At 56.8% G+C, this 24,097-nt stretch overlaps 2 protein-coding genes across 4 annotated transcripts in view; one reads left to right on the top strand and one right to left on the bottom strand.

The window, feature by feature from the left end:
* Positions 1-5,967: 5,967 nt before the first annotated feature.
* On the top strand, positions 5,968-10,183 carry FANCD2OS (FANCD2 opposite strand). The gene is made up of 2 exons (XM_004615983.2): positions 5,968-6,026; positions 9,639-10,183. The coding sequence occupies exon 2, from the start codon at positions 9,647-9,649 to the stop codon at positions 10,181-10,183; it is 537 nt and encodes a 178-aa protein (XP_004616040.1). The 5' UTR covers positions 5,968-6,026; positions 9,639-9,646.
* Positions 10,184-11,282: 1,099 nt separating this feature from the next.
* The window catches only part of FANCD2 (FA complementation group D2), a 65,544-nt gene continuing 52,729 nt past the window's right edge, over positions 11,283-24,097 (bottom strand). For all 3 annotated transcript variants that reach the window (XM_055134799.1, XM_055134801.1, XM_055134800.1), the window contains exons 33-44: positions 23,569-23,679; positions 21,940-22,070; positions 20,985-21,078; positions 20,447-20,569; positions 19,945-20,038; positions 19,400-19,471; positions 18,720-18,758; positions 17,889-17,963; positions 17,241-17,315; positions 15,929-16,075; positions 14,897-14,989; positions 11,283-12,302 (exon numbers count right to left, since the gene is read on the bottom strand). In XM_055134799.1, coding sequence (XP_054990774.1) covers positions 12,228-12,302; positions 14,897-14,989; positions 15,929-16,075; positions 17,241-17,315; positions 17,889-17,963; positions 18,720-18,758; positions 19,400-19,471; positions 19,945-20,038; positions 20,447-20,569; positions 20,985-21,078; positions 21,940-22,070; positions 23,569-23,679 — 1,129 coding nt within the window. In that variant the 3' untranslated portion in view covers positions 11,283-12,227. The remainder of the gene's footprint in view (positions 12,303-14,896; positions 14,990-15,928; positions 16,076-17,240; positions 17,316-17,888; positions 17,964-18,719; positions 18,759-19,399; positions 19,472-19,944; positions 20,039-20,446; positions 20,570-20,984; positions 21,079-21,939; positions 22,071-23,568; positions 23,680-24,097) is intronic.

The following is a 24,097-nucleotide window of genomic DNA, read 5'->3' as shown; positions in this document are numbered from 1 at the left end:
CCCAGCCCCGCCCCCCCGGGGCCAGGGCGCCTGCGCAGCCTGACGGACGCTGGCGGCCAATCCGCGGGCTCGTCACGCACCTGCGTCCCGACGCACCACCGCTCTGCCCCGCCCCGGCACCAGGACGCCTGCGCAGCCTGCCGGCCGCCCGCGACCAATCCACGGGCTCGCCGCGCGCCTGCGCCCTGACGCGCCGGTGTCCCGTCCGTCCGTCTGCGCGCTCCTCCCACCCGAGTCAGTCGCAGGGTCCTGCGTGCACCCCGGGTTCATCGCCTGCAGCCCGCCCCTGCCTCTGCGCCTCTCGGCACGTCTGTGGTCTCGTGTGCCCGCGCCACCCCTCTCCTGGAGTTGCTGTCCTACAGCTGCCGTCTGCAATAAAACGGGTGTGGTCGATGACACGACTGTAAACCTCAGTCCCTTAAAACGCCTTGTGGCCAGTGCCGGGGGCTGGGCGCCGGCCTTGCACTCAGGCTTGCTCTGGTGGATCCCCAGGACCGCATAGGGCCCCCTGACACCGCTGGGCGTAAGCCCTGAGCATCACGTGGGGTCCCCCAAGAAGACAACGCAAATAAAAGTGCCTTGCAATGTCACAGCCTGGCGTCTCGCCTCGGTTGATCAATCGAACTTTTTGGTAGGGGGGATAGGATTGGGGTCATACCCTGACTGCACTCAGGGATCGCTCCTTTCGGCTGCATGCCTGGGATGGAGCCTGCGCGCCCACCCAGGGGCCTGTCAGGTCTCCAAACAACTTTTTATTTTCCTTGCGAAAAGAAAGTGAGGGAAAGGCTAAAGGGAAACCGAAATGCCTGGTCAGGCTGTGCAGCTGGCACTACCCATTCAGAATGTAGATGAATTGTGAAACCTTGATCGGGGGGATGGGTCACATCAGCCCTGCTCACGCTTACTCCTGGCTCTACACTCAGGGGTTAATCCTGGCAGAGCTCTGGACGCCTGTGGGGTGCCAGGCCTGGGGGGCCGCGGAGGGAAAGTGTCCTACCCGCTGTACTAACACTCCAGCACCACAAAATGATTTTTCATCTGATGCTAAAGACTTTGATTATTGGGCTTTTTGATTATTATAGAGCACGTTTTACACGCAGGAGTTGCTTGCTGCAGGGGCCTCACGGTAGCCTCTGGGCATGGCCAGGCATGATCCCAGCCCTGAGCCAGGTATGGACTCCGAGAACTGCCGAGGTGACCCCAGCGCCTGCCCAACTGAAATAAATGAGGAAACATGGCCCACAGGGGTGTTAACGTTTATGTCTGTCCTGGTTGAGTCTGAGAGCCACACCTGGAAGTGCTCAAGGCCGACTCTTGGTGCTGAACTCAGGAGTGACCCCTGGCAGTGCTCAGGAAACCATATGGGGTGCCAGCATTGAACCCGGGACAGCAGAAACAATTGCACGGAGGCAAGAGCCTTCCCCGCTTACTATCTCTCCAGCCCTGTTGTGTTTTTTTCCTTTTTTTTTTTTCTTTTTGGGTCACACCCTGCAATGCACAGGGGTTACCTCCTGGCTTTGCACTCAGGAGTTACTCCTGGCCGTGCTCAGGGGACCATATGGGATGCTGGGAATCGAACCCGGGGTCGGCCGCATGCAATGCAAACGCCCTACCCACTTGCTATTGCTCCAGCCCCTTTTTTCCCTTTTTGAACCACACCCATCGGTGCTCGGGCATCATTCCCATCTCGGCTCCTGGTGTCACTCCTGGCAGGCTTCAGGGGACTGAATGGGGTGCTGGGAACTGAACACAGTCCACCAAGTACAAAGCAAGAGACATACCCCCTCTCCTATCTCTCTCACCTTCATGGAAAAGTTAGGTTCAACCTTTCTCCTTTGGCTCGGCTTTCCGTGCTCCTGTTCCTCAGATCCTAAAGAACTCCAGGCTGCGATACCGTCCACAGTGAAGAACCTTTCTCCTGATTTCCAGAGCGTTCACCTACATGCTGCTTGGGGCGTGGCGCTGGCAGGGCCCCAATGTGGGCGCAGGTGGCCCTTCTCCATTGCAGGAATCCTACGAGCCCAGCGCTGCCAGGAAAGCTGCAGGGACGCTTGAGTGTGTGACAGGAGGGCTGCGGGGTGACAGCCCGGAGGAACCTGTCTGTGACTTGAGTTCATCGGACCTTCAGGGAACTTGGGAAAATGGGTCAATGACTCCGGGGAGGGCGTTTGCCTTGCACACAGCTGACCCAGGTCTGATTCCCAGCATCCCATATGGTCCCCTGAGCACCGCCAGGAGTCATTCCTGAGTGCAGAGCCAGGAGGAACCCCTGTGCATCGCCTGGTGTGACCCACAGAGCAAGATAAAATAAAATGATTCTGAGCATAAGACTCAGCATGGGTGCCAAGAAATTCTTGAAGTAATGATGATGGCATGAGGCAATCAGTAGAAGCCCCTTTGCGGTGCCGTAGCCAGCCATCAGCTGCCCAGCGGTGGAGAGAGTGTGTGGGCCACAGTGATGCTGGGAGCTGCTTCGGAACGTTCCATCTGGGCAGAGCAAACGTGGCTGTCGCAGAACCTCAGAACTGAGCCACCAGATGCGTCAGGGCAGGGGTAGCAGTCGGAGACTCTCATTCTCCCAGGATGCAGCCATGGAGCTGGACGACCAGCTTGGTGATGGCAGATGGTAAAATGGTACCGTTGCAGGCAGAGGTGAGGCCCTGTTGAATTTAGAAATGGCTCTTCCAGCCTCCCCTTAGGCCCATGACTGCACCCAAGGTCGCTGCCTCCTTTGGACAAATGTTTCCCTGAAGATAATGTCAGCACGGGAGGTCTGGTGAAAGGAAAACGCCTGTGTGGGAGTTTCTCTGCTCCGAGTGAGAGATGAGCCCTGGAATGCGGGAATGTACCTCTGCCAGATGATAAGACTGGAACGTAGCTGACAGGGCAGGATGTGTCCTGCTCTGATTTTTTTTTTTTCTTTTTGGGTCACACCTGGCGATGCACAGGGGTTACTCCTGGCTCTGCACTCAGGAATCACCCCTGGCCGTGCTCAGGGGACCATATGGGATGCTGGGATTTGAACCCGGGTCGGCCGCGTGCAAGGCAAACGCCCTACCCGCTGTGCTATCGCTCCAGCCCCTGATTTTTTTTTTTTTTTTTTTTTTTTTTTGCTTTTTGGGTCACACCTGGCGATGCACAGGGGTTACTCCTGGCTCTGCACTCAGGAATTACCTCTGGCAGTGCTCAGGGGACCATATGGGATGCTGGGATTCGAACCCGGGTTGGCCGCGTGCAAGGCAAACGCCCTACCCGCTGTGCTATCGCTCCAGCCCCTCTGATTTTTTTTTTTTAATTTTTTATTGAGTCACCATGTGGAAAGTTACAAAGTTTTCAGGTTTAAATCTCAGTTATACAATGCTCGAATACCCATCCCTTCACCAGTGCTCATATTCCACCACCAAGAATCCCAGTATAGCTCCACCCCGCCCCCTCACACCCCTAACCCCCCCACGCCCCTAGTCCCCCCCCAAGCCCCCCCCTGCCTGTGTAACTAATAAATTTCACTTTACTTTCACTTTGATTGCATACAATATTTCAACAAAACTCACTATTATTGTTTGGAGAGTCTCTCCCCTAAAGTCAGACCTGCTGAAAAGGATGTCCTGCTCTGATTTGACATACTATATCATGCTGAATAGCCCAGAAGGAGTTTGTACCACCCGCCCTGCCAGTGCTCGGGGCTTCGAGTCTCTTGGGCTTGTGAACCCGGCGCGCTGTGCCTGGTGTGAGAGAGAATAAACTCCGCTTCTCGTGTGGTGTCTCTCTCTCTCTCTCTGAGCGACTCCATCTCTGGGGGTCGGCCCTAACAGCGAGATGGGCCCCGTGACTGAGCAGATGTGCACAGACCCTCCCAAACCCTGATATTCTGGATGGTCCATGAACAAATGCAAGCGTGCCCTTACCGCTGCTGTTCTGTTTGTGCTGAAACTTTTCAGTGTCTTTTATTCAAGAGGAAAATAATAAACTTACCGGGGGAAGTTTTGTAATAAAAAATAATTTGTGGGGGACCTGGTGATAGTACGGAGGGGAGGGGGCTTGCCTTGTATGAGACTGGCTCAGGTTCGATCCCCAGCACCCCTCAGAGTCCCAAAGCCCTTCCAGGAATGATCCCTGAGCACCACTGCGCATGCCCCCCATGCAACAACCAGAGACAAAGAGAATAAGAGCAGAATGTGGCCTAGAGACAGTAGAGCACATAAGGCGCCTCTGGGGGCCGAAGCAGTAGCACAGCGTTTGCCTGGTGTGTGGCCGACCAGGTTCAGTCCCCGGCATCCCATACGGTTCCCTGAGCAACGCCAGGAGAATTCCTGAGTGTAGAGCCTCGAGTAGCTCGAGTACTTCCAGGTGTGACCAAAAAAGAAAATAAGAAAGACGTTTGCCAGGGCTGGAGCCATAGCATAGCGGGAAGGGCGTCTGCCTTGCATGCGGCAGACCCGGGTTCGATTCCCAGCATCCCATATGGTCCCCTGAGCACCACCAGGGGTAATTCCTGAGGGCAGAGCCAGGAGTGACCCCTGTGCATTGCCAGGTGTGACCCAAAAAGAAAAAAAAAAAAAGACGCCTTTCAAGGGGCTGACTCCGCTTTGGTCCTTGGCACCTTCAGGTCCTTGTGCAATGCCCAGTGCCAGGAGAGCCCAGGACAGGGCCAGGGATCTCTCCTGACCATCAGTGGCGTGTGGCCCACCCCCCGGCCCCAGTCATTTCTGTTTTCCAAGACTTTCTCTGGCCTCTAAAAATGACTCCCCTACGGGCAACAGGACTGCTGGGCACATCTACTGTGTCCGCTGGAAACCGCTCGCGGCCACACTGGGAACCACCGAGCAAGCTTCCGGGGTGGTGGCGTGTGGGTTAAAGGGCTGGTGTGCAACCTTGAGACTGCCTAGAAAGGGGAAGGTTTTTGGTCTAGCAGCACAGGAAAGACACACCTTTCTCTTTTTTTTAGCTTTTTGGGTCACACCCGGCGATGCACAGGGGTTACTCCTGGCTCTGCACTCAGGAATTACTCCTGGCGGTGCTCAGGGGACCATATGGGATGCTGGGAATCGAACCAGGGTCAGCCACGTGCAAGGCAAACACCCTCCCCGCTGTGCTATTGCTCCAGCCCTCTCTTTTTTATTTTTTTTTTTGGGGGGGGTCATGCCCAGCGATGCTCAGGGGTTACTCCTGGCTCTGCACTTAGGAATTACTCCTGGCGGTGCTTGAGGACATAGGATTGAACTTGGGTCAGCCCCGTGCAAGGCCAATGCCCTCCCTGCTGTGCTATCGTTCAGGTCCAAGACCCGCATCTTTCAAGCCCGCGTTCAGGAGCTGTCTCCTGGCCCAGGTGTCCTCACAGCCAGACTGGGCAGGGAGCACTCACAGCTGCCCTTCGTTTGCCTTTGGGGGTCCAAGCCGGACAGTGCTCAGGACTTTCAGCACTAAATACAAAATCCCAGGTTTTTCTCTTTGAATTATATATATATATATTTTTTTTTTTTTTTTTTTTTTTTTTTTTGCTTTTTGGGTCACACCTGGCGATGCACAGGGGTTACTCCTGGCTCTGCACTCAGGAATCACCCCTGGCCGTGCTCAGGGGACCATATGGGATGCTGGGATTCGAACCCGGGTCGGCCGCGTGCAAGGCAAACGCCCTACCCGCTGTGCTATCGCTCCAGCCCCTGAATTATATTTTTTAGCTATGCTCCGGGCTCCTGGGGGATCACTCCTGGCTGTGTTTGCGGGCCATACGCACTACGGGGGAAGCGCCAGGGCCCCTGCACGGTCTCCCGGCCCGGGTCCGAGGCGGGCACGCTCAAGCCGCAGAAGGGGCTCGTCTGACCTGGAAACCGCGCGTCCGAGTGGGCGGGGCAGCGCGGCTGCAGGTGGCGGGGCGTGGTGGGGGGGGGACCCCCGCGGCCCCCGCCCCCCCGTCGAGCTCCCGCCCTGGGTCACAAAGGCGGTTGCCAGGCGCCCGGCGCGGGGAAATGCGGGCCCGGCGGGGGGGACCCGCGGCGCCACTCTGGAGCGTGCGAGCGCGCGTGCAGGTGAGCTCGGCCGGCCCCGCGCTGGACACAGGCGCCCCTGGCCCGCCGGCCCGCCAGGGCGTCAGCTGCACGCGCCGCGGCCTCCCGCCGGCCGGGGGGCCACACCCTACAGTGACCAGGAGGCCACATGGGATGCCAACGCCAGGTGGGCCACATGCAAGGCAAACGCCCTGCCCAGCCGCTGCCCTCTGGGGCCCGCCCGAGGCTTTGAACCACGAGGGGGCTGGAGAAGAGGGTGGTCCCGGGGGCGCTCCCGGAGGGCAGAGACTTCCAGGAGGAGGAGCCTGGGGTCAGCGGGCCGCCCCCCACCCGGCTGCTTCTGCCCCGATCAGGAGGGCCCTTGTAAAGCCTTTTCTCTACCGCCCTCCCTGGTTTCCCTTAGGGGCCAGGAGCCTCCTGGGAACCCTTTTCTGGTGAGGTGGTCGCAGCCCTGGCATCACTCGGCCCTCGGGTCGCTAGTCCGCCGGCCCATTCCGTTCCGAGCAGCCCAGACACTGAACAGCCAGAACAGCCTCCCGACCCCAAGGCCTGGCCGGGCCGTAGGCTGCCAGCAATTCTTTTGAACCATGAACTTTACTCACGAAAGTCGTGGTGGAGGGGCTGGAGCGATAGCCCAGTGGGTTGGGCGTTTGCCTTGCACGCGGCCGACCCAGGTTTGAGTCCCAGCATCCCATAAGGTCTCCGGAGCACCGCCAGGAGTGATTCCTGAGTGCATGAGCCAGGAGTAACCCCTGAGCATAGCCGGGTGTGACCCAAAAAGAAAAAAAAAATCACGGTGGAACCATCTACGTCTCTTACAGTGTTTCATGGGCGATTACTGGCTGGGCTGGGATCAGGTTTCGGTTTCTTTCAGTGGAAGAGGGCAAGGCAGGGAAACATGTTGGGGGGGGGGTAAGAAAAGGGGCTTCCTCCTATGTGGAATAAGATGGTTTATATTTATGATTAAAAAGTAGAATGATGAGTCAAATTCGACTTGGATAGGCTTCCAATCAGCAACAGCCTGCCTTGATCTCTGGAGGGGAGCTGGCAGGGCGCCTGCTTGGCACGCAGCTGACCCGGTAGTGATCCCTGAGCACAGGTGTGGCTCCAAAACAAACCAACAACAAATAAAAACAGGGGGAGGGGGGACCAGAGTATTAAACATTCCCATAGGGGAGAAAACAAAATACTTATCTCGGACATTCTCTTGTGTTTGAGGGCATTTAAGGGCCAGGAATAGGGCTGTCTCCAAAATTAAGAATACTGGGGCTGGAGCGATAGCACAGCGGGGAGGGCATTTGCCTTGCATGCGGCCAACCCGGGTTCGATTCCCAGCATCCCATATGGTACCCTGAGCACCGCCAGGGGTGATTCCTGAGTGCAGAGCCAGGAGTGACCCCTGTGCATTGCTGGGTGTGACCCAAAAAGCTAAAAAAAAAAAATTAAGAATGCTGGAAGATGAAGGTTTTTCCCTCTTGTTTTGGGCCATACCTGGCAGTGCTCAGGTGGTCGTGCCAGGGGTCGAACCCAGGTTGGCAGCATGCAAGCATCACCCCAGCCCTGGCACTCCCTCCCAGACAGGCCCTTGGCTTCTCTTTGGGGTACCAGGAATGAAGTGCAGGGCAAGTACTTTTCCATGGGGCTACACCATAGTCTCGACATGAATTTTTGTTTGTTGTTGTTTCTGGGCCCCGTGCAGTTGTACTCAGTGTTCACTGCTGGGATTGTCTGAAGTTCAACTACTGAACTCGGGCTGGCTGTGTGCCAGGCAACTGCCTCACCTGCTGTGCTGCTTCCAGTCCCCCAAGATGAACTAACGTTTGTCTTTTTGGGGCCACACCCAGCAGTGCTCGGGGCTCTGTGCTCAGGAGACCATATGCACGCACACCAGGGTCAGCGGCATGCCAGGCGAGCACCTTACAGACTATGCTCTCTTACCTGAAAATGAAGATTCTTTTGTTGTTATTGTTTTTGGGTCACACCCAATGGGACCCATTTTTGGTTACGTAAACCCAGTGCTCATGGATCACTCCTGGCGGACTCGGGACCATATAGGGTGCCGAGGATCGAACCCAGGGCAGCTGTGTGCGAGGCAAGTGCTCTGCCCATCTGCTCCAGCCCAGATGAAGTTTCTTTTCTCCCTTTTTTTCGGGGGGGGGGGAGGGGTGGCTATGGGCTACACCTGGCGATGCTCAGGGGTTACTCTTGGCTCTGCACTCAGGAATTACTCCTGGTTGTGCTCACATATGGGATGCCAGGATCAAACCTGGGTCGTACACATGCCAGGCAATCGCCCTATATGCTATTGCTGCAGCCTCACCAGATACAGTTGGGTTTTTGTGGGGGGGGGTCACACTTGGTGATGTTCAGGGTTACTCCTGGCTCTGCCCTCAGGAATTACTCCTGGCGTGCTCGGGGGATCATATGGGGTGCTGGGGATTGAACCCAGGTCAACCGTATGCAAGGCAAACGCCCTCCCTACCCTTGAACTAACATTCTGGCCCCACAGATTGTTTCTTTTTCTTTGTTTTTGGGGGGTCACACCCGGCGATGCTCAGGGGTTAGTCCCGGCTCTGCACTCAGCTGCCAAGCGGTTCTGACACACCTCAGTGTGTGAGAGGTTATGTTGGTCCTTTAGGAAACGTCACGGGCTGAGGTGTACAGAACCCCTTGGCAGCTCTTGCTAGTCTCTTTGTGTCTGGGGGCCACATCTGTGGGTGCCTGGGGTTGCTCCCAGCCATGCAGAGGACCATGCAGTGGCAGGGATGGGCGCCAGGGCTTCCACATGCAAAACCTGGCCCCCCGCCCCCATCATCCCTGGGGCCCGCAAGCTTGTTTAGACTCAGACAGGGAAGCCATTAGCGCAGTTATCGCTGGGAGGTGTGGGGCCCAGGGATTCGTCTGCTGTGTCCCCAGATGGAGCTGGAACTCCACCGGGACAAACTGAGCAGCGCTGGTGTGAAAGCACGCTGGAGTTACAACTTTTCACCAAAACGTGGTCTTTTGGGGGTGTGGGATGCCAGCCGCCCCAGCAGCTCAGAGCCGCACAGCAGAGTCTGATGGTGCACGGGGCGGCTCCGTCTAGGACAAGTTCATTTGTAAAAGAAAAACTTACCTCCAGGGGATCAGAGAGGCAGGGTTCAATCTCTGGCACTGCATATGCCTTCCTGAGCACCACCAGGAATGCCCCCTGAGCACAAAGCTAGGAGTAAGCCCTGAGCATGTATGTGGCCCAAAACCAAAAAAAATTGAACTGCATGAGGTCAGAAGCAACAATACGGTGGATAGGGCGCTTCCCTTGCACACGCCAACCTGGGTTCAATCCCTGGCACCCCCTCTGGTCCTCTGAGCCCTGCCAGGAGGGATCCCTGAGCACTGCTAGGCGTGGCGCAGAATAAAGCCCCCAAAGCCCAGCTTGCTCTCAGAGGCTGGCAACGAGGTTTAACGGGGTTGCAGGAACCCCAGGAGCGCCAGCTTTGATTCCTGTCACCCCTGACAGTGACTCCTCCTGTGAGCGGGTCCCGGGATGCGAGGACGCTCAAGCTTTAGCGGCAACGAGACGTGAACCCGAACAGCCACGCCCGACCTTCCAGAGCGGGCCCCGGGCTCCACCTTCTGATCCCTCTCCTTTAGGGCCGTCCATGGCGGGATACCAGCTCTGGTCGCCGTGGACCCCTCTGGACGAGAGCTTCCAATGGCTGCGGCACACAACACCCACCCCTTCGTCCAAGCACCCCTTTCGGGCCTCCCCCTGCCTCCCACACACCCCTTCTGACCTTGAGGTTCAGCTGTGCTTTCAAGAGGTCACTCTAGTCCTGGACAACCAGCTCCTGGAGACCGGGGCGAGTCCCCAGCTGCCCTGCCACACGTCAGAGCTCCGGCCGGCCAACGCCAAGAAGGACCTGGTCCAGAAGCCGCAGCCCATCCGCCTCAGGGGAGTGGACTCTGTCTTCGGCAGAGTGGTCACCGCTCAGCCACCTAAGTGGACGGGGACCTTCAGAGTCTCGGACAGGTCCGCCTTCTGCAAGATCATCAGCAGGGAGCACCAGTGGCCCACCGGGCTGAAGGAGCCGCAGATCCAGATGACGGTGGCCATGTGTAAGCAGATGCTGCGGTCCATCCTGCTGCTCTACGCCACCTATAAGAAGTGCACCTTCGCCCTGCAACACTCCAGGTAGAGGCTTCCCGGGTGCTTCCAGTCCTTGCACGGCACGGTGCCCTCTGCTGCGAGCCCGAAGCTTCCAGAAGCCTGTCTGTGGAGAGGGCACTGCCATCGGTGCAGCTACCTCGCTTTCTGGTAAGCAGTGACAATTCAGGAGCCCCCCATTCTCCCTCCCCCTCCACAAAAGGGCCAGTGACAGAGCAAGGGAGAGCATTTCCGTTGGGAACTGAACCACCACTGATGTCGGACATGTGTGTGTCATTGACGAACCATTAAACCAACCAAATAAACGCTGAGCCTAGCGTGATCTCCTTAAGCATCGGACACCGCAACCAACGTGGGCCACAGACACAGGAGTGTCCAGGGAGGAGAGTTCTGGTTTCTGTGCTTATGAGGACAAAGGGGGCCCGACAGCTGAGTCGGGGGTTAACGCCTCTGCAGCAAGATAACACAACCTCGCCAGCTCCCCACAAAAGTGGGGAGAAATACTAACAAATAATAAATTCATAATCTGGCAAAAATGCTGGTAGAAGACATGAGCATTGTACCTGGCAGCTGAAGGGAGCACCCGGGGTCTATGTGCAGGTGGGAGAGGGTAGGGCGTGGGCCACTCCTGGTACGGAGTCCCGTCTGCAAGGCAAGAACCTTAACCCTGTACTAATTTGCTTCCTCTCCTAAGTTGTGTTTTTAACACACTGCAAATAATGTTTTAGGATTTTCCTACAGGATTATATTTTCTAACTGGCAGAACTCAGTGTGAACAATGTTTTCTGAGTTTCACCCTGAGTTGACCAGAGACTAAGAAAATGATTTAAAAGTTGGGTGGGAGCATACCCAGTGATGCTCAGGGATCACTGCTGGAGGTCTCGGGACCATGTGGAGTACCCAGGGACTGGACCTGAGTACCCACATGCCAGGCAAACGCCCTACCTGCTGTATCACCACTCTGCCCCCAATAATTTTAAAGAGCCTTTTATGGCAGAATTGATAATGTGAGCATCAGTATCAGTTTTATTTCTTTGCACAAACCCTAGTCAGTAACATCTAATTCTTGAATATGAAGGAAATTTGGGGGACGGGGCGGGGCAGGAGACAGACACATGAAACAAAACAAATGAAGCTGCAACACGAAACTTTATTTGTGAAACTGGCACAGCACAAATCTAAATCCTAAGATACACCAGAGTTTCAAATATAGGGATTGGCTTGAGGCCCGGAACACTGACCGCTTGGCGGCGTGGCCTGCCACGTTCCTCACCGCCGTGAACCTGAGCCACGTTAAGGTGCTTCTCACAACGACCGAAGTGATTCTCTTAAAAGGATGCAGTACAAACCCAAGAAGGCCCAAACAAGTCACTTTCCATCTGAAAGGCAGACAGCAGGCAGACTCCGAACACAAATCCTCGGGTCATTAAGGCCCAAATAAGATCCTTTTTGTCAGGAAGGGGGCCAGCAGGCATGAACAGGGTGAAGGCTGAGCACGGACACACAGACGGGGCGGGGAGGCACTAGTCATGCGTGTACGCTGGGCGTGCAACGGAGCAGTTGGCACTGTCATCACTTGCTGGGGTGTGCATGTCACCAATCGTCACTGTCTTTACTGTGTCGGGTGCGTTTCATCAACTGTCACCATTGGCTGGTTGGTGTGTGTAACCAACGTTGTCGCTGTCGTCACTAGTCAGTGTGTGGGGTCAGTTGTCATCACGGTCGGTGTGACTTGTCATGACTAGTTGGGCTGCGTGTGCGTCTTATCAGAACTGGCACTATTAACAGTTGGCGTGTGTGTGATCGCTGTCACTGCTACTCGGGGTGTGCGAGCGTCTAATCAGAATTGTCACTGTCACTAGCCAGCATGTGTGCAATCAGAGCGGTCACCAGTTGGTGTGTGATCAGAGCTGTCACTAGTCGGGGCGCACGTCTAATCAGAACCGTCACTGTCACTAGTCATCGTGTGTGTGATCAGAGCTGTCACCCATCGGGGCGCTCATGTCTATCAGAATCGTCACCGTCACAGTCAGCATGTGAATGACCAGAGCCGTCACCGCTCGGGGCGCTCACATCTAGTCGGAATTGTCGTCGCTGACGTCAGGGGATGACGCCTTTTCTTCATCACTGGCTTCACCATCTTCACCATCCTATGGGGAAACAGTTACTCAGGGTTTTGTGGTTCTCACAGTTGACTCCTGGCCCTGTGCTCAGGGGTCACTGCTGGTGGGGCTGAGCGCACAGCATGCAAGCAAATGCCTCCCCACTGTGCCACTCTCTGGCCAGACAGAAATTCTCCTCTAAAGACTCGAAGAATCTGCTGGGCCCCGAGAGCCCAGGAACCCCAGCACAGCTGGGGCCCGACCCTCGGTACTCCCCAGACCACCCTAATTACTATTTTTGGGTTCTGGGCCTCCCTGGCCGTGCCCACACTTCCTCCTGGCTCTGGGTCAGAGCACTCCGGGGAGTCTTGAGCAAGTCTGTGGGGCCAGGGGATCAAACGGGCCAACTGTGTAATGGCCATGTGCCTTATCTATCTGGCTCCCAGAATTCTTGTTTTTTTCCACCCCCCTTCCAGTTTTTGGGCCACACCCAGCAGTATTATGGGCTTACTCTCAGCTCTGTGCTCAGGGATCGATCACTCTTGGCTGGGCTCAGGGGACCCTATGTGGTGCCAGGGATTGAACCTGGGTCAGCTGCATGCAAGGTATACCTGCTATACTATCTCTCAGGGTCCATAATAATTATTACTTTTTTGGGTTTTTTTTTTTTTGGCACACAGCAGTGCTCAGGGCTAACTTCTGAGGGCTCCCTGAGGACCACATAGGGTCTAAGGGACAGAACCCACATCAACCGTGTGCGGGACAAGTCCCCTCCCTGCTGTAATGTCTTTCTGGCCCATCCCATAAAGTATTTTAAATTATTATTATTTTTTTAATTATTTTTAAAACCCACAAGGGTCTTGGGGAGCACTGGGAAATGTTGGGGAACAGGGCGTCCGGTGTGAAGGAGCACTCTTGGGCTGAGTGCGCCAGGAAGGGGCCTCCCATGGACACGCAGCCACACCCCTCGGCCCAATTCTTTTTTCCTTTTGGGCCCCACGAATTATTCCTGGTGGTGTTAAAGGGACCACTTGTGGTGCTGGGGACACTTTTATTCTCTGGCCTCCTACTTTTTAATTTGTTTTCTGGTGTTAGGGCCACACCCAGCGGTGGTCAGAGCACACTCACTCGCTGTGCTCCCTCCGACTCCTGGCCTCTTATGCTCTTTTTCAGTCCTCAAAGACTTTCATCTGTGGCGAGATGTTCTTGGGGGTGCAGGGGTGCTGGTGGGCATCAGACCCCCTGTGTCTTCCACATGTGAGTGCTCACTCTGGCACTGAGCCCCACTCGAGGCCTTATGCTTGCATTTTCTTTTTCTTTTTTTTGGTTGGTTTTTGGGTCACACCTGGTGATGCACAGGGGTTACTCCTGGCTCTGCACTCAGGAATTACTCCTGGCGGTGCTCAGGGGACCATATGGGATGCTGGGATTTGAACCCAGGTCGGCCGTGTGCAAGGCAAACGCCCCACCCACTATGCTATCACTCCAGCCCCTATGCTTGCATTTTCATAGAAAGTTTTTATATTTCTATTTTATGCATTCAAAACTGCTTATGTGGTTTAACTCATTTTCCACACTCTAAAGACCGTTTTTATCCCCTTTCTGAAGTGATTTCAGGGGTCAGATAGTATTGGGGTCAAGGCCCCTGCCTTGCATGTAGCCGACCCCAATTTAATCTCTGTGCCACCTATGGTTTCCTAAGTGCTGCCAGGTGTAGACTCCCTCACTAACCCCCTCCCCCCCAAAAAAAAACCCCAAAAACAAAAAACGATTTTGGCTGGAGTGATAGTACAGCGGGGAGTGTGTTCGCCTTGCACTCGGCCGACCCGGCTCAATCCCCGGCATCCCATATAGTCCCCCAAGCACCTCCAGAGAAATTCCTGACTGTAGAGCCAGGAGTGACCCTGAGCATCGTCAGGTGTGACAAGTAGGCACACCAAAAAGGGGGAAAAATAGAGATTCCAGGACCAGAGAGACAGATGAAGGAGTCAAGGGCAGCTCTGGTGTAGAGGCCCAGGTATGAACACATCCAGCAACAGAAAGTGAGAAAATGCGGGGCTGGAGCGATAGCGCAGTAGGTAGGGCGTTTGCCTTGCACGCGGCCGAGCCGGGTTCGATTCCCAGCATCCCATATGGTCCCCTGAGCACCGCCAGGAGTAATTCCTGAGTGCAGAGCCAGGAGTAACCCCTGTGCACCGCTGTGACCCAAAAAGCAAAAAAAAAAGAAAGCGAGAAAACACTACCAAAATGGTTCCAGACGTTCTCTGATAAAGAGGGGGCTGTACTTCAAAGGAATTCTCAACACTCCACTCTCCCATATGCTGCAACTCGAAATACTCAAGAGTGATTATAAGCTTGTGCAGTAGTTTTTTTCCTGGCCCCACAGAATTCATATAAGCACAAAAGTTTTTTTTTTGAGGGAGCAGAGATGAACAGAACGTTTTCTTACAAATATGTGCAGCGAACGTCTGCACCTGCCCACTCGGAACAGCAAACAAGGAGCTGGAGAGATAATAGAGGGCAGGGCGCTTGCTCTTCACACTGCTGAGCCAGGTTCCACCCCTGAAGACCCCCGCAAGTCCCACCGGGATCCCTGAGCACAGCCGGTGCAGCCCCCAGACGGAAACGAACAGGACAGATACCTCTGCTGCTCGGCTCCCAGAGGCCTGGGGAGACGCGTCGTCCTCGCTCTCCGCCGTGCTCTCCTGGGAATTCTGGGACACGATCTCTTCACCCTACACAGGGAGGAGGACCAGTGAGCAGTGACAACTACCCCTGGGGGCTCCGGGGAGGAAAGCTTAGTTAGGGCACATCCAGGAGCCCCCTCGAGCCACCCTCACTCGGACACGGGCCCCAGGAGCAGGCACCCCCGCCTGACTTTAGGTGCTCTGGAATCCTAGTAGACTGTGTCAGGCCACATTCATCAGCGACACTTTTGTTCACTGTTAAGAGATTCTAAAGGGACCAGAGACACAGTGCACCTAGATTTGAGCCCCAGCACCCTACACGGTGCCCTGAGCAGGCCAGGAGCAGTTCCTGCGTGCAGAACCAGGGGCTCCCCCTGAGCACCGCCAGGCAGGGCCTACGCCCCTGCCCGCCCCAAAACAAACTAAAGTGGCCGGAGTGATAGCGCAGCAGGCTGGGCTTCTGGCTTGAGCGAAGCCCTAAGCACGCACGGGTGTGGCCCCCAAACCAAGTCTCCCGACTACCTTACGCACAAGCATTTCAACACACCCGCTGTTAGCGGCCGCGTGAAGCTTCAGTTTCAGAGCACTGAAGGGGCCTGGACTCAGACCAGAACTATTTGGACGGCTGCAAGGATAAACTGGCCCTGTTCAATTTTTGCTGAACGGCTTTAGGATTTTTCTGAATTTAAACTTTCTTGTGGACACAGTCTGGCCAACCTTGTCTATGTAAAAAAAAACTTCTCTAAGATGCAATTATTTTCATATGTAAAAGAAACCAGGTTTTGTAGGAGTGAATGAGAAGGACCATTTAAAGGACGTTAGTAACCCGAAGTTGTGAGGAGAGTAACGAGACTTCGGCACCCAGCACCCCAGCACCTCCAGGCATTACTCCTGAGTACTCCGGGCGCGGCCCCAACCAACCAACCAACCAACCAACCAACCAACCAACCAACCAACCGAGTGACGCACTGGCTGGGCCCCGCTCACCTGCAAGTCCCGGTTCTTGAGGTTGCCCAGCCAGAAGGCCTCGCTGCAGCCGTTGAAGGCGAGCATGGCCTTCACCCGGCACACCAGCATCTCCAGGGTCTTCTTGAGCAGCGGCACGCTTTTGGTGAGATTTGTGTCCTGGTGAATCTGCACGGAAACCAACGCAGCCGTGCTCGGACCACCTGCTGCCACGGTCCCACACGGGCCCCCCCACAAACTCAGTGGAGGCCACGCCACCAAGGGCCGGAGCCTGGTGTCCCTGGACAATGGTGACCGGCAGTTCGCAAGGGCCAGTGCAGCTGTGCCATGGGGAGAAAGGCGGCAAGGCGACGGCAGCACCTCTCCGTTCCTTTTGGGGGGCGGGGTCCACATCCACTACTGCTCAGACTTACTCCTGGCTCTGCACTCGGGAATGGCTCTTAGCAGGCTCAGGGGACCCTACTGGGTGCCAGGATCAAAACCACGTTGGCTGCGTGTGAGGAAAACTCCCTCCCCGCTGCACTGTCACTGTGCCCCCCCCTCCATAACCTCCACGGCCCCCACCAATCTACCCTCCACGTTCCTGGGTGTATCAGGACTCAGGAACCCCCGTCAGTGAGACGGTGCTGAGTCCCAGTGCTGAGCAGTCAGCCGTGTGGCAAGGGCTGCTGAGTCCCGGTGCCGACTGAGTGGCGTCTCAGACGGGATGGAAGAACGTGCACTGCGCCGACTCCCCACAGCCCGTCAGCGACAGGCAGGCGATGTCCCAGCAACACACAGTGACCCTGGCAAGCAGAGGCGGACAGCTCTCCGCGGATGCTTTTAGAAGCGCCTGGTGTCGGTGGGGAATGGCCACAGGACTTCTCCCGGGAGTGGAATTCAGTGGCACTGACTCACAGTCCAACCACCAAACCCCAAACCCAAATCGACCGACAACCAGGAAGTTCTTCTAGAGGAAGTGCAGCTACGGGGCTGAGTCAAATTTTAGTTGTGAAAACTCTCCTCCAGGTGACTGAACAGTATTAATCAGCAACTACGAAACCAATTATTTTGGAGGGGTGGCGTGGTGGGGGGTGGGGCTTGGGGCATCTTCCAGTGCTCAGAGGCTACTCCCACTCTGGGGGTCGCTCCCACCGCACAGGGGACTACAGACTGTCCGGGCGTCCCTTACGCCAAGCAGGCACTGCAGCCCAAACACCCTGTTCTAAATAAAGTGTCTCTGGATCGGCACGAGACCAAGGCTGAAAAATGGCGCGTGGGAAGGAGCCGGAGGCCTTGAGCCCACCTGCGGCAGCGCAGGGAGCCAGGAGGGGCGCGCCCTGCCCACCCTTACCTTGGAGTGGCCACACAGGTGGTGCAGCAGCCGGGTGCTCTGCTGCATGGTCTCCAACAGGCGCAGGACATCGTCCTGCAACCGACAGTCCGTCAGCACCGGAGGAAACACTCTCATTTCATTTTCAGTGAGGTCCCAGGCAAGCAACGGCCCCTAGAGGCTGGAGTTCTCGATTCTTCCAGCATTTATCAGTAACATCTCTACTTGACCCCAGACGCGAGAGCAGCGCTGGCGATCCAAACAGATCAGAGTTGGCTTTTCTCCCCCTTCTTCTGTTTTTTGGGGCACACTGAGAAGTGTTCAGGGTCTTCCTGCCTTTGTGTCAGAAGTGATCCCCTGGCGGTGCTCAGTGGCGGGACTTACGGTCCAAGGGTAAGAATAAAAATCTCAAGCAAAGCTTATGTCACAAATGAATATTCTGAATTATTACTGAGGGGCTGGAGAGACAGTACGGCAGGCAGGGCGTCTGACTTTGGAGGACTGCCAGAGTAACACCCCCTGAGCATTGCCAGGTGTAGCACACCCCCCCACCCCCAACAAACCCAGAACATTTGGAGCAGGGAGAAACTGGACGACAGGGACTCGGGCCCAGGTCGAGCACAGAGGGAAGCGGGCCAGGAGCGGGGGTTCAGCAGCTTGGGGCCTTACCCGGTGCTTCCGGAAGCTGAAGTCCAGGAGCGGCATGCACTGCTTCAGGAAGGCCTCCACGAACAGGCGTCCGTACTGCAGGGGAGAAGCGCGTGAGCGGGGCCCTGGCCTGTCCCAGGTGGCCTGGCTCTGTAGGCGCATGAACACGGTGCGGAGGGCGCCACACGGCAGCCGGAGGATGGGGTCTGATGGGAAAGCTAAGGAGGCCAGCACAGCGACACAGTGAGGGCCTGGGCACTGGCCTTGGGCACCTCCCACAGCACCGAGCGCTCAGCACCAAGCACCCGTTGGTGCTACGGGGTGTGGTCTCTAAAAGGAGGAAGGGAGGGAGAGAGGAAAAGGGAAGGAGGGAAGAAAGCAGAAAGGGAAGGAAGGAGGAAGACGAAAGAACAGCGCCACCTACTCCCGAGAGGAAAGCGCAGGGCAGAGCTCGCCGACCGTCGGCCAGACCCATTATTCCCGGGCACCGCCTCCCACACGGCTCGGACAGGTCCTCAGTCAGGGTCAGCAGCCAGGTGAACCCCCAGCGGAACCCCCTGGTTGGCTCAAATATCCGAAGCGGCCCGAGGCTGCCTGCACACACCATGACCCCCGATCCTCTAAGGGACAGTGGGGACAATGACCGCTGCCCCCAAGTCACCCTGCCTAGATTGAAGACTTGGACCCAAACTTTGCAAACTCAACGAAGTCTGGCTTCTCTCGTCATCCACCTGTGGGGAAATGGTCTCCAGTCTGTTGACTGCCAAGCCAGGCAGAGAGAGACAGAGAGAGAAAGAGAGAGAAGGAAAGAGGGAGGGAGAGAGAGGGATCACGAGAGAAGCACGAACTCACCTTCAGAGAGGCATGCAGGACATGACGAGTGTCAAAGACCTGGAAGCAGAAACGACAAGAAGCCAGAGCTGAGGTGGCGCCTTCAACCCCGAGTCACCCACGGTGCAGAGCTCTGGGGAGCACGAGGAGTCCAACCCCAAAGCAGGGCACGCCAGCCACAAGGCAGGACAGACTGGTCGCCAGACTGAAGCTCGGGAGGGAAACGGGCCTGGGAGATGGTGCAAGGGCTGATGCTCGTGCTCCGCATCTGAGCAGCTCTGCAGCAGACCCCCGGGACCCCGGCCCCAACACCAGTGGGCGCAACACCCTACCCAGACAGGAAATGGGGAGAAAAGAGAAACGAGCAATTGGTTCCGTTGGGGAGGCTGAGCCGTCACTGAGTAGGGTCTCGGGGGGAAGCCGTAAGGGTCGGCGGAGGCGGAAGGAGCGGGAGGTCCCGACTGGGGGAAGCCAATGGGGAGGGGCTTGCCCGGGAAGGAAGGGGGTGAGGGAAGCCGACAGGAAAGGGGGTGGGCACACCATCCGCAGGTCCACTCCGGAAGCCAGGCCCAGGGCTACTCTCGGCAGCTGGGTCAGTCTCTGGACATACTCACCCTTTTTTGTTTTTTTTTGGGGGGGTGTCAAACACCCCGCTGTGCTGCGGAGCAGAGGGTACTGGGCTTGGCCCGGGCCCCACTCACCTTGATCAGGTGGATGAGTATGCTGAAGTCGCGCACGGCCATGTGCCAGTAGAGAAGCTTCTCCTCGTGGATCTGTCAACAGCAGCGCACGGGCCCGCTCAGGCACGGCCGCACTGCACACGCGGCACCCGCGGCCCTGAGCACCTGCTCCTGACACGCACAGACGGCCAGGCTCTCCCGGAAAGAGTGTGACAACCAGGACCCCCATGCCTCCCCCCCACCAGAGTGAGACCTGCCTGGACCGGTCTGTGGGCCTCCGAGAACTTTCCCGAGGGCCTGCTGGAGAGCGCAGGGTTCGGTGCTTGCCCTGCAGGCAGCCTACCAGACTGGGGTCCAGGGCCCCAAGCTGCTGGGTGCACCCCCAAACCCTGATCTAAGGCCAGCGGGTCCTTCAGCAGCTCCCTGGGGCCCAGGGCCCCTCGTCTCCAGCAGAGCTGCTCCGCCAGAGGCCCAATCCCGGGGGAGGAAATGAAACTAGGGGTGCGGGCACCCCAGGGGCAGCTCAGGAGACCCCAGGCCGGTCTCACCCAGCGCGGCGGGCCCACCTCATCCACGTCGGTTGCTTTGCCAGGCTGAAGGCGTCTCGCCGTCTTCTCCAGCTCTGCCATCATCACCCGGAAGAAAGTGACAAAGGTGCCCCTAGAGGAGAGAAAGGGACGCACTGGGGGAAGCAGCAGGACACCCCAAGTTCATGATCCTGATCGGCTCCACCTCACCGCAGGGTGAGGAGATCCCCTCAGTGAGCCCCGGAGGGAGCCGGTGAAGCAGCAAAGGGAAGGCGTGTTACACACGGGCAGGGGAGCCAGCCAGACAAACCACACAAGCAAGCAGCGAGCGCCACGTCAGTCACCGCTCCCAGAGGCGCAGACAGGGCAAGAGACCTCACACTGGAACAGCGGAGGGGACGGGAGGCCAGGAGTGTCGCTGCAGGCCTGGCTCAAACACTGTCCTCGGGAAGGGCTGTCACAGGAGTCCCCGCGCAGCGAAAAGCTCAGAGACAGGCCGCAGAGGGAGAAACTTGGGGAGAACCGGAGGGAACCCCCTTACCTAGTCAAAGTAGGGAACGACGGGGAGGCGGCATCTTTAGGCAGGTTCATGAGCTCGGGGACGGCACCTCCCGCGACCTCCTCGATGGCCTTCAGGACGCCCTCCGTGTGCTGCAGGTAGATGCTGGCGGACAGTGGGGGGACATGAGCTCCCGCAATCACAGGAACACGGACCCCCGCACGCAAACCATGTGTGCAGAGCACTGAGCTCTCCGACCGAAGGGCTTCTCCCCTCCCTGAGCCTGTCCTGAGATACTCTCCAGTGCTGAGACTCAGAAGAACGAGGAACACTCATTTGAGTAAAACATTACGGACGCCATTACTGCCACAAGGTGAGGACAGTGACGTTTCAGCTGGAAACAGGGTATAACGCTTTGAGAGTGATGCACACGGCGGGGTAAGACGCAGCCACTGGGCAACAGCAGGCAAGACACAGCCACAAATGGGCCGTCCTCCTCTACCGACGGCATGACCGGGAGCTGCCCCGGTCAGACAGAACCCGGGTCTCTCCCATCCTGTCCCCCCGCCGAGCACCTCACCAGAACACGGTGTGCAGCTGCTCGTGCCACACGCGGCCCTTCTCCTTCTCGCTGCTCGGCCACGCACGGCACAGGATCTGCCGGGCCATGGCAGCTGTGGAGAAACAGAGGTCAGCTCAGCGCGAGAGCCGAGCTCGCTCAGGCTTCACAGCTTCCGAGGGTGACTGAGCGGCCAAAGGATGTTCTTCTCACTTTGTCATGAAGTTCTGAATTTTACAATCTGGAAAATGCCATCGTGTGCCTGGTCCACCTAAGACGAGCCCCCATCCACCTCACCCTGCTCTCGAACACGGCATGAACACGCCGGACGGGGAAGGAACGGCGCTGGGCAGCCGGAGAGGCACCGCCCTGACACGGGAAGGACGGGAGCTGGCACGGTAGACACCCGCGCTGGCTGGGTGGCCAAGAAGCAGCCGCTACCTCAGTGGCTTCGGCAAACCATCCCCCCGGGAAGGGCTACTTCCTCCTGGGCTGCCAATTAGCAAATGTAACCGTGGGTCACGGTCTATGAGTTCCGAGCAGAGAGAGTTCAAGGTAAGGATGGAAAATAGAAGCCAGGTCTTCTATTTTCTTTATGGGCCACCCCCAGCTGTGCTCAGGAGTCACTCCTGGAGAGGCTTGGGGACATACGGGGTGCTGGTACTGAGCCCAGGTCAGCCGCGTGCAAGGCCAACTCTGGACTATGGCTCCAGCCCCACAGGCACTCAGCGCCTGGGCCACCCACCCGGCCTGGGCCGGCCCTCACCGGTCGCTCTCCTCACGTTTACTCCTGTTCCCCAGCGCGCCAAGTAATTGGAACGGAACAGGGAGGCCGTGTCAAGAGGCGCCGCCCGAGCCAGCCACGCCAGAGCGGCAGGAGCAGCCGCAGAGGCACCCTCGGGTCCCCAGGCCCCTGTGACCTGTGACCGAGCCCATTCCCGGGGGGGGGAGGGGGCAGGAGCAGTGGAAAAAGCACCGATTTTCTCCTTGCTGGGAAGGGGAGCGATGGACTTCTCCAGGAGCGCCATGAGGAGCCTGAGGAGAACGAGCGCGCACTGGAAGTTGGGCAGGCTGGGGCTGAAGTTCTGCAAGTAACGGACGGTCTGGCTGGAAGGAGAAACAACCCACAGACAAGTATCAGACAAATGCCGGGACCCACAACACAGAAGAACCCACCGACGCTCTTCCTGGTTTAGTGAGAATCCAACTCGTGCCGCAGTGCGAGAAGGCCCGAGCAGAAAAAGCCCAGCAGAAAAACGCCCTGAAGGCGTCACACGCTCCCGGAAATACAAAGTCTACTCCTGGCCATGGTTTGTATGTGTAACACTGTGAATCAATCTGTAATTTGCTTGTTAAGAACTTAGAAGACAGGGGCTGGAGTGACAGCACAGCAGGTAGGGTGTTTCCCTTGCACGTGACCGACCCGGGTTCGAATCCCAGCATCCCATATGGTCCCCTGAGCACTGTCAGGAATAATTCCTGAGTACAGAGCCAGGAGTAACCCCTGTGCATCGCCAGGTGTGACCCAAAGAGCAAAAAGAAAAAAAAAAAAAAAGGACAACAAACTGAAAATATTTAAATTCTGGGTACACAGACATGAATACTGTAAATAGAAAAAACCCAAAAAAGCATATCTTTTAATAAGTCAACAGTTTTTTATGCATTTTTCACAATCTTCTTTGTTTCTGGGCCACACCTGGCTGTGCTCAGGGAACCGTACGGGATGCTGGGGATCGAAGCTGGGCCGGCCACCTGCAAGGTCAGTGCCCTTCCCGCTGGACTATGTCTCTGGCTTTTTTCCCCCTGCTTTTTGGGTCACACCCGGTGATACACAGGGGTTACTCCTGGCTCTGAGCTCAGGAATTACCCCTGGCGGTGCTCAGGGGACCATATGGGATGCTGGGAATCGAACCTGGGTTGGCTGCGTGCAAGACAAATGCCCTACCCACTGTGCTACGCTCCAGCGCCCCCAATGGTGTTTTTTTAAAGCATCAAGCATTAAACGATGGAGTCACAATTTCAAACTGGATTTAAAACTCAAATAAAACTCGAGTCAACTCCTGACAAAGGGGATGGTCCGACAATATTTTTTTAGCTTTCTCGGTGATGCCTCCAGATCTCAGGGATTATTCCTGGCGGTGCTTAGGGACAGACGGGATGCTGGAGATGGCCGCAGGTAAATGCTGTCCCTGCTGTACTGTCTCTGGATCCAAGCCCAACAAATGTAACAGTACTGCCCCAGGTCTGTTTTTCAGGGTTTGGGCCAACCTAACGGTGCTCCATGGCTACTCGGGGCTGTATTCGGGAGTGCCCCCAGATGCAGTGACGGTGATGGAACCAGGGTGGAGAGATGCAAAAAAGCCTTGGCCCCGGCACTGGTCTAGCCTGAAGCCCTGCCTGCAGCACCCTCTGCGGGCCCACCGCTGCGGAAGCGACCAGGCAGTGCCGTGTACACCAGGCGCTCTGCTGACTCCGAGCCGGGCTCCTCACCCGAGAGCAGGAAAGGGAGAGGCATCTCCCCCAAATCTCCCAACAACTACTGCGAGACCCCCAGGTGGCTTCCGAGCAGCGGCCTGAAGCAGCCCTCTGGGGCGGGCCCACCCACCTGAGCAGCAGCTCCTGGGCCTGGTCAGGGCCTTGCGGGTTGAAGCGGTTGCTGAAACCCTCCAGGGAAAAATACAGTAACTGCAAATTTTCAGGTTGAGAAAATCCGTTCCTAAAGGGAAGGTGAGGAGAGACAGTGGATTAGTGTCGTTCCAGGAAGGCTGCTTGGACAGCACCTGGGAATGCGGCCTCGAGTCTGCGCCGTCTCTCAGGAAGTGCTGAGAAGAAACAGCATTAAAACACCGAAAGCGTGTGAGTGCTGGCAGCAGGCTATGCCACAACGCCGTGCACCCAGAAGACTGACCTGACGGGCCGACCCGCATTCCTTGTCTTTTTTCAAGGGAAAAAATTTTCAAAGGCTCTTTTTCATTCTCAACATTTAAGTTTGATTTTTTTTTTTTTTTTTGCTTTTATGGGTCACACCCAGCGATGCTCAGGGGTTACTCCTGGCTTTGCACTCAGGAATCACTCCTGGCAGTGCTTGGGGGACCATATGGGATGCTGGGAATCGAACTCGGGTCGGCCGCGTG

This window comes from Sorex araneus, chromosome 4 (assembly GCF_027595985.1).
Source record: "Sorex araneus isolate mSorAra2 chromosome 4, mSorAra2.pri, whole genome shotgun sequence".
Taxonomy (NCBI): Eukaryota; Metazoa; Chordata; class Mammalia; order Eulipotyphla; family Soricidae; genus Sorex; species Sorex araneus.
The sequence above is the reverse complement of the archived record's forward strand: the minus strand, read 5'-3'. Positions and strand labels throughout refer to the sequence as shown.

Coding starts and splice junctions, on each gene's coding strand:
- FANCD2OS (XM_004615983.2), top strand. CDS start 9,647: ATGGCGGGATACCAGCTCTGGTCGCCGTGGACCCCTCTGGACGAGAGC.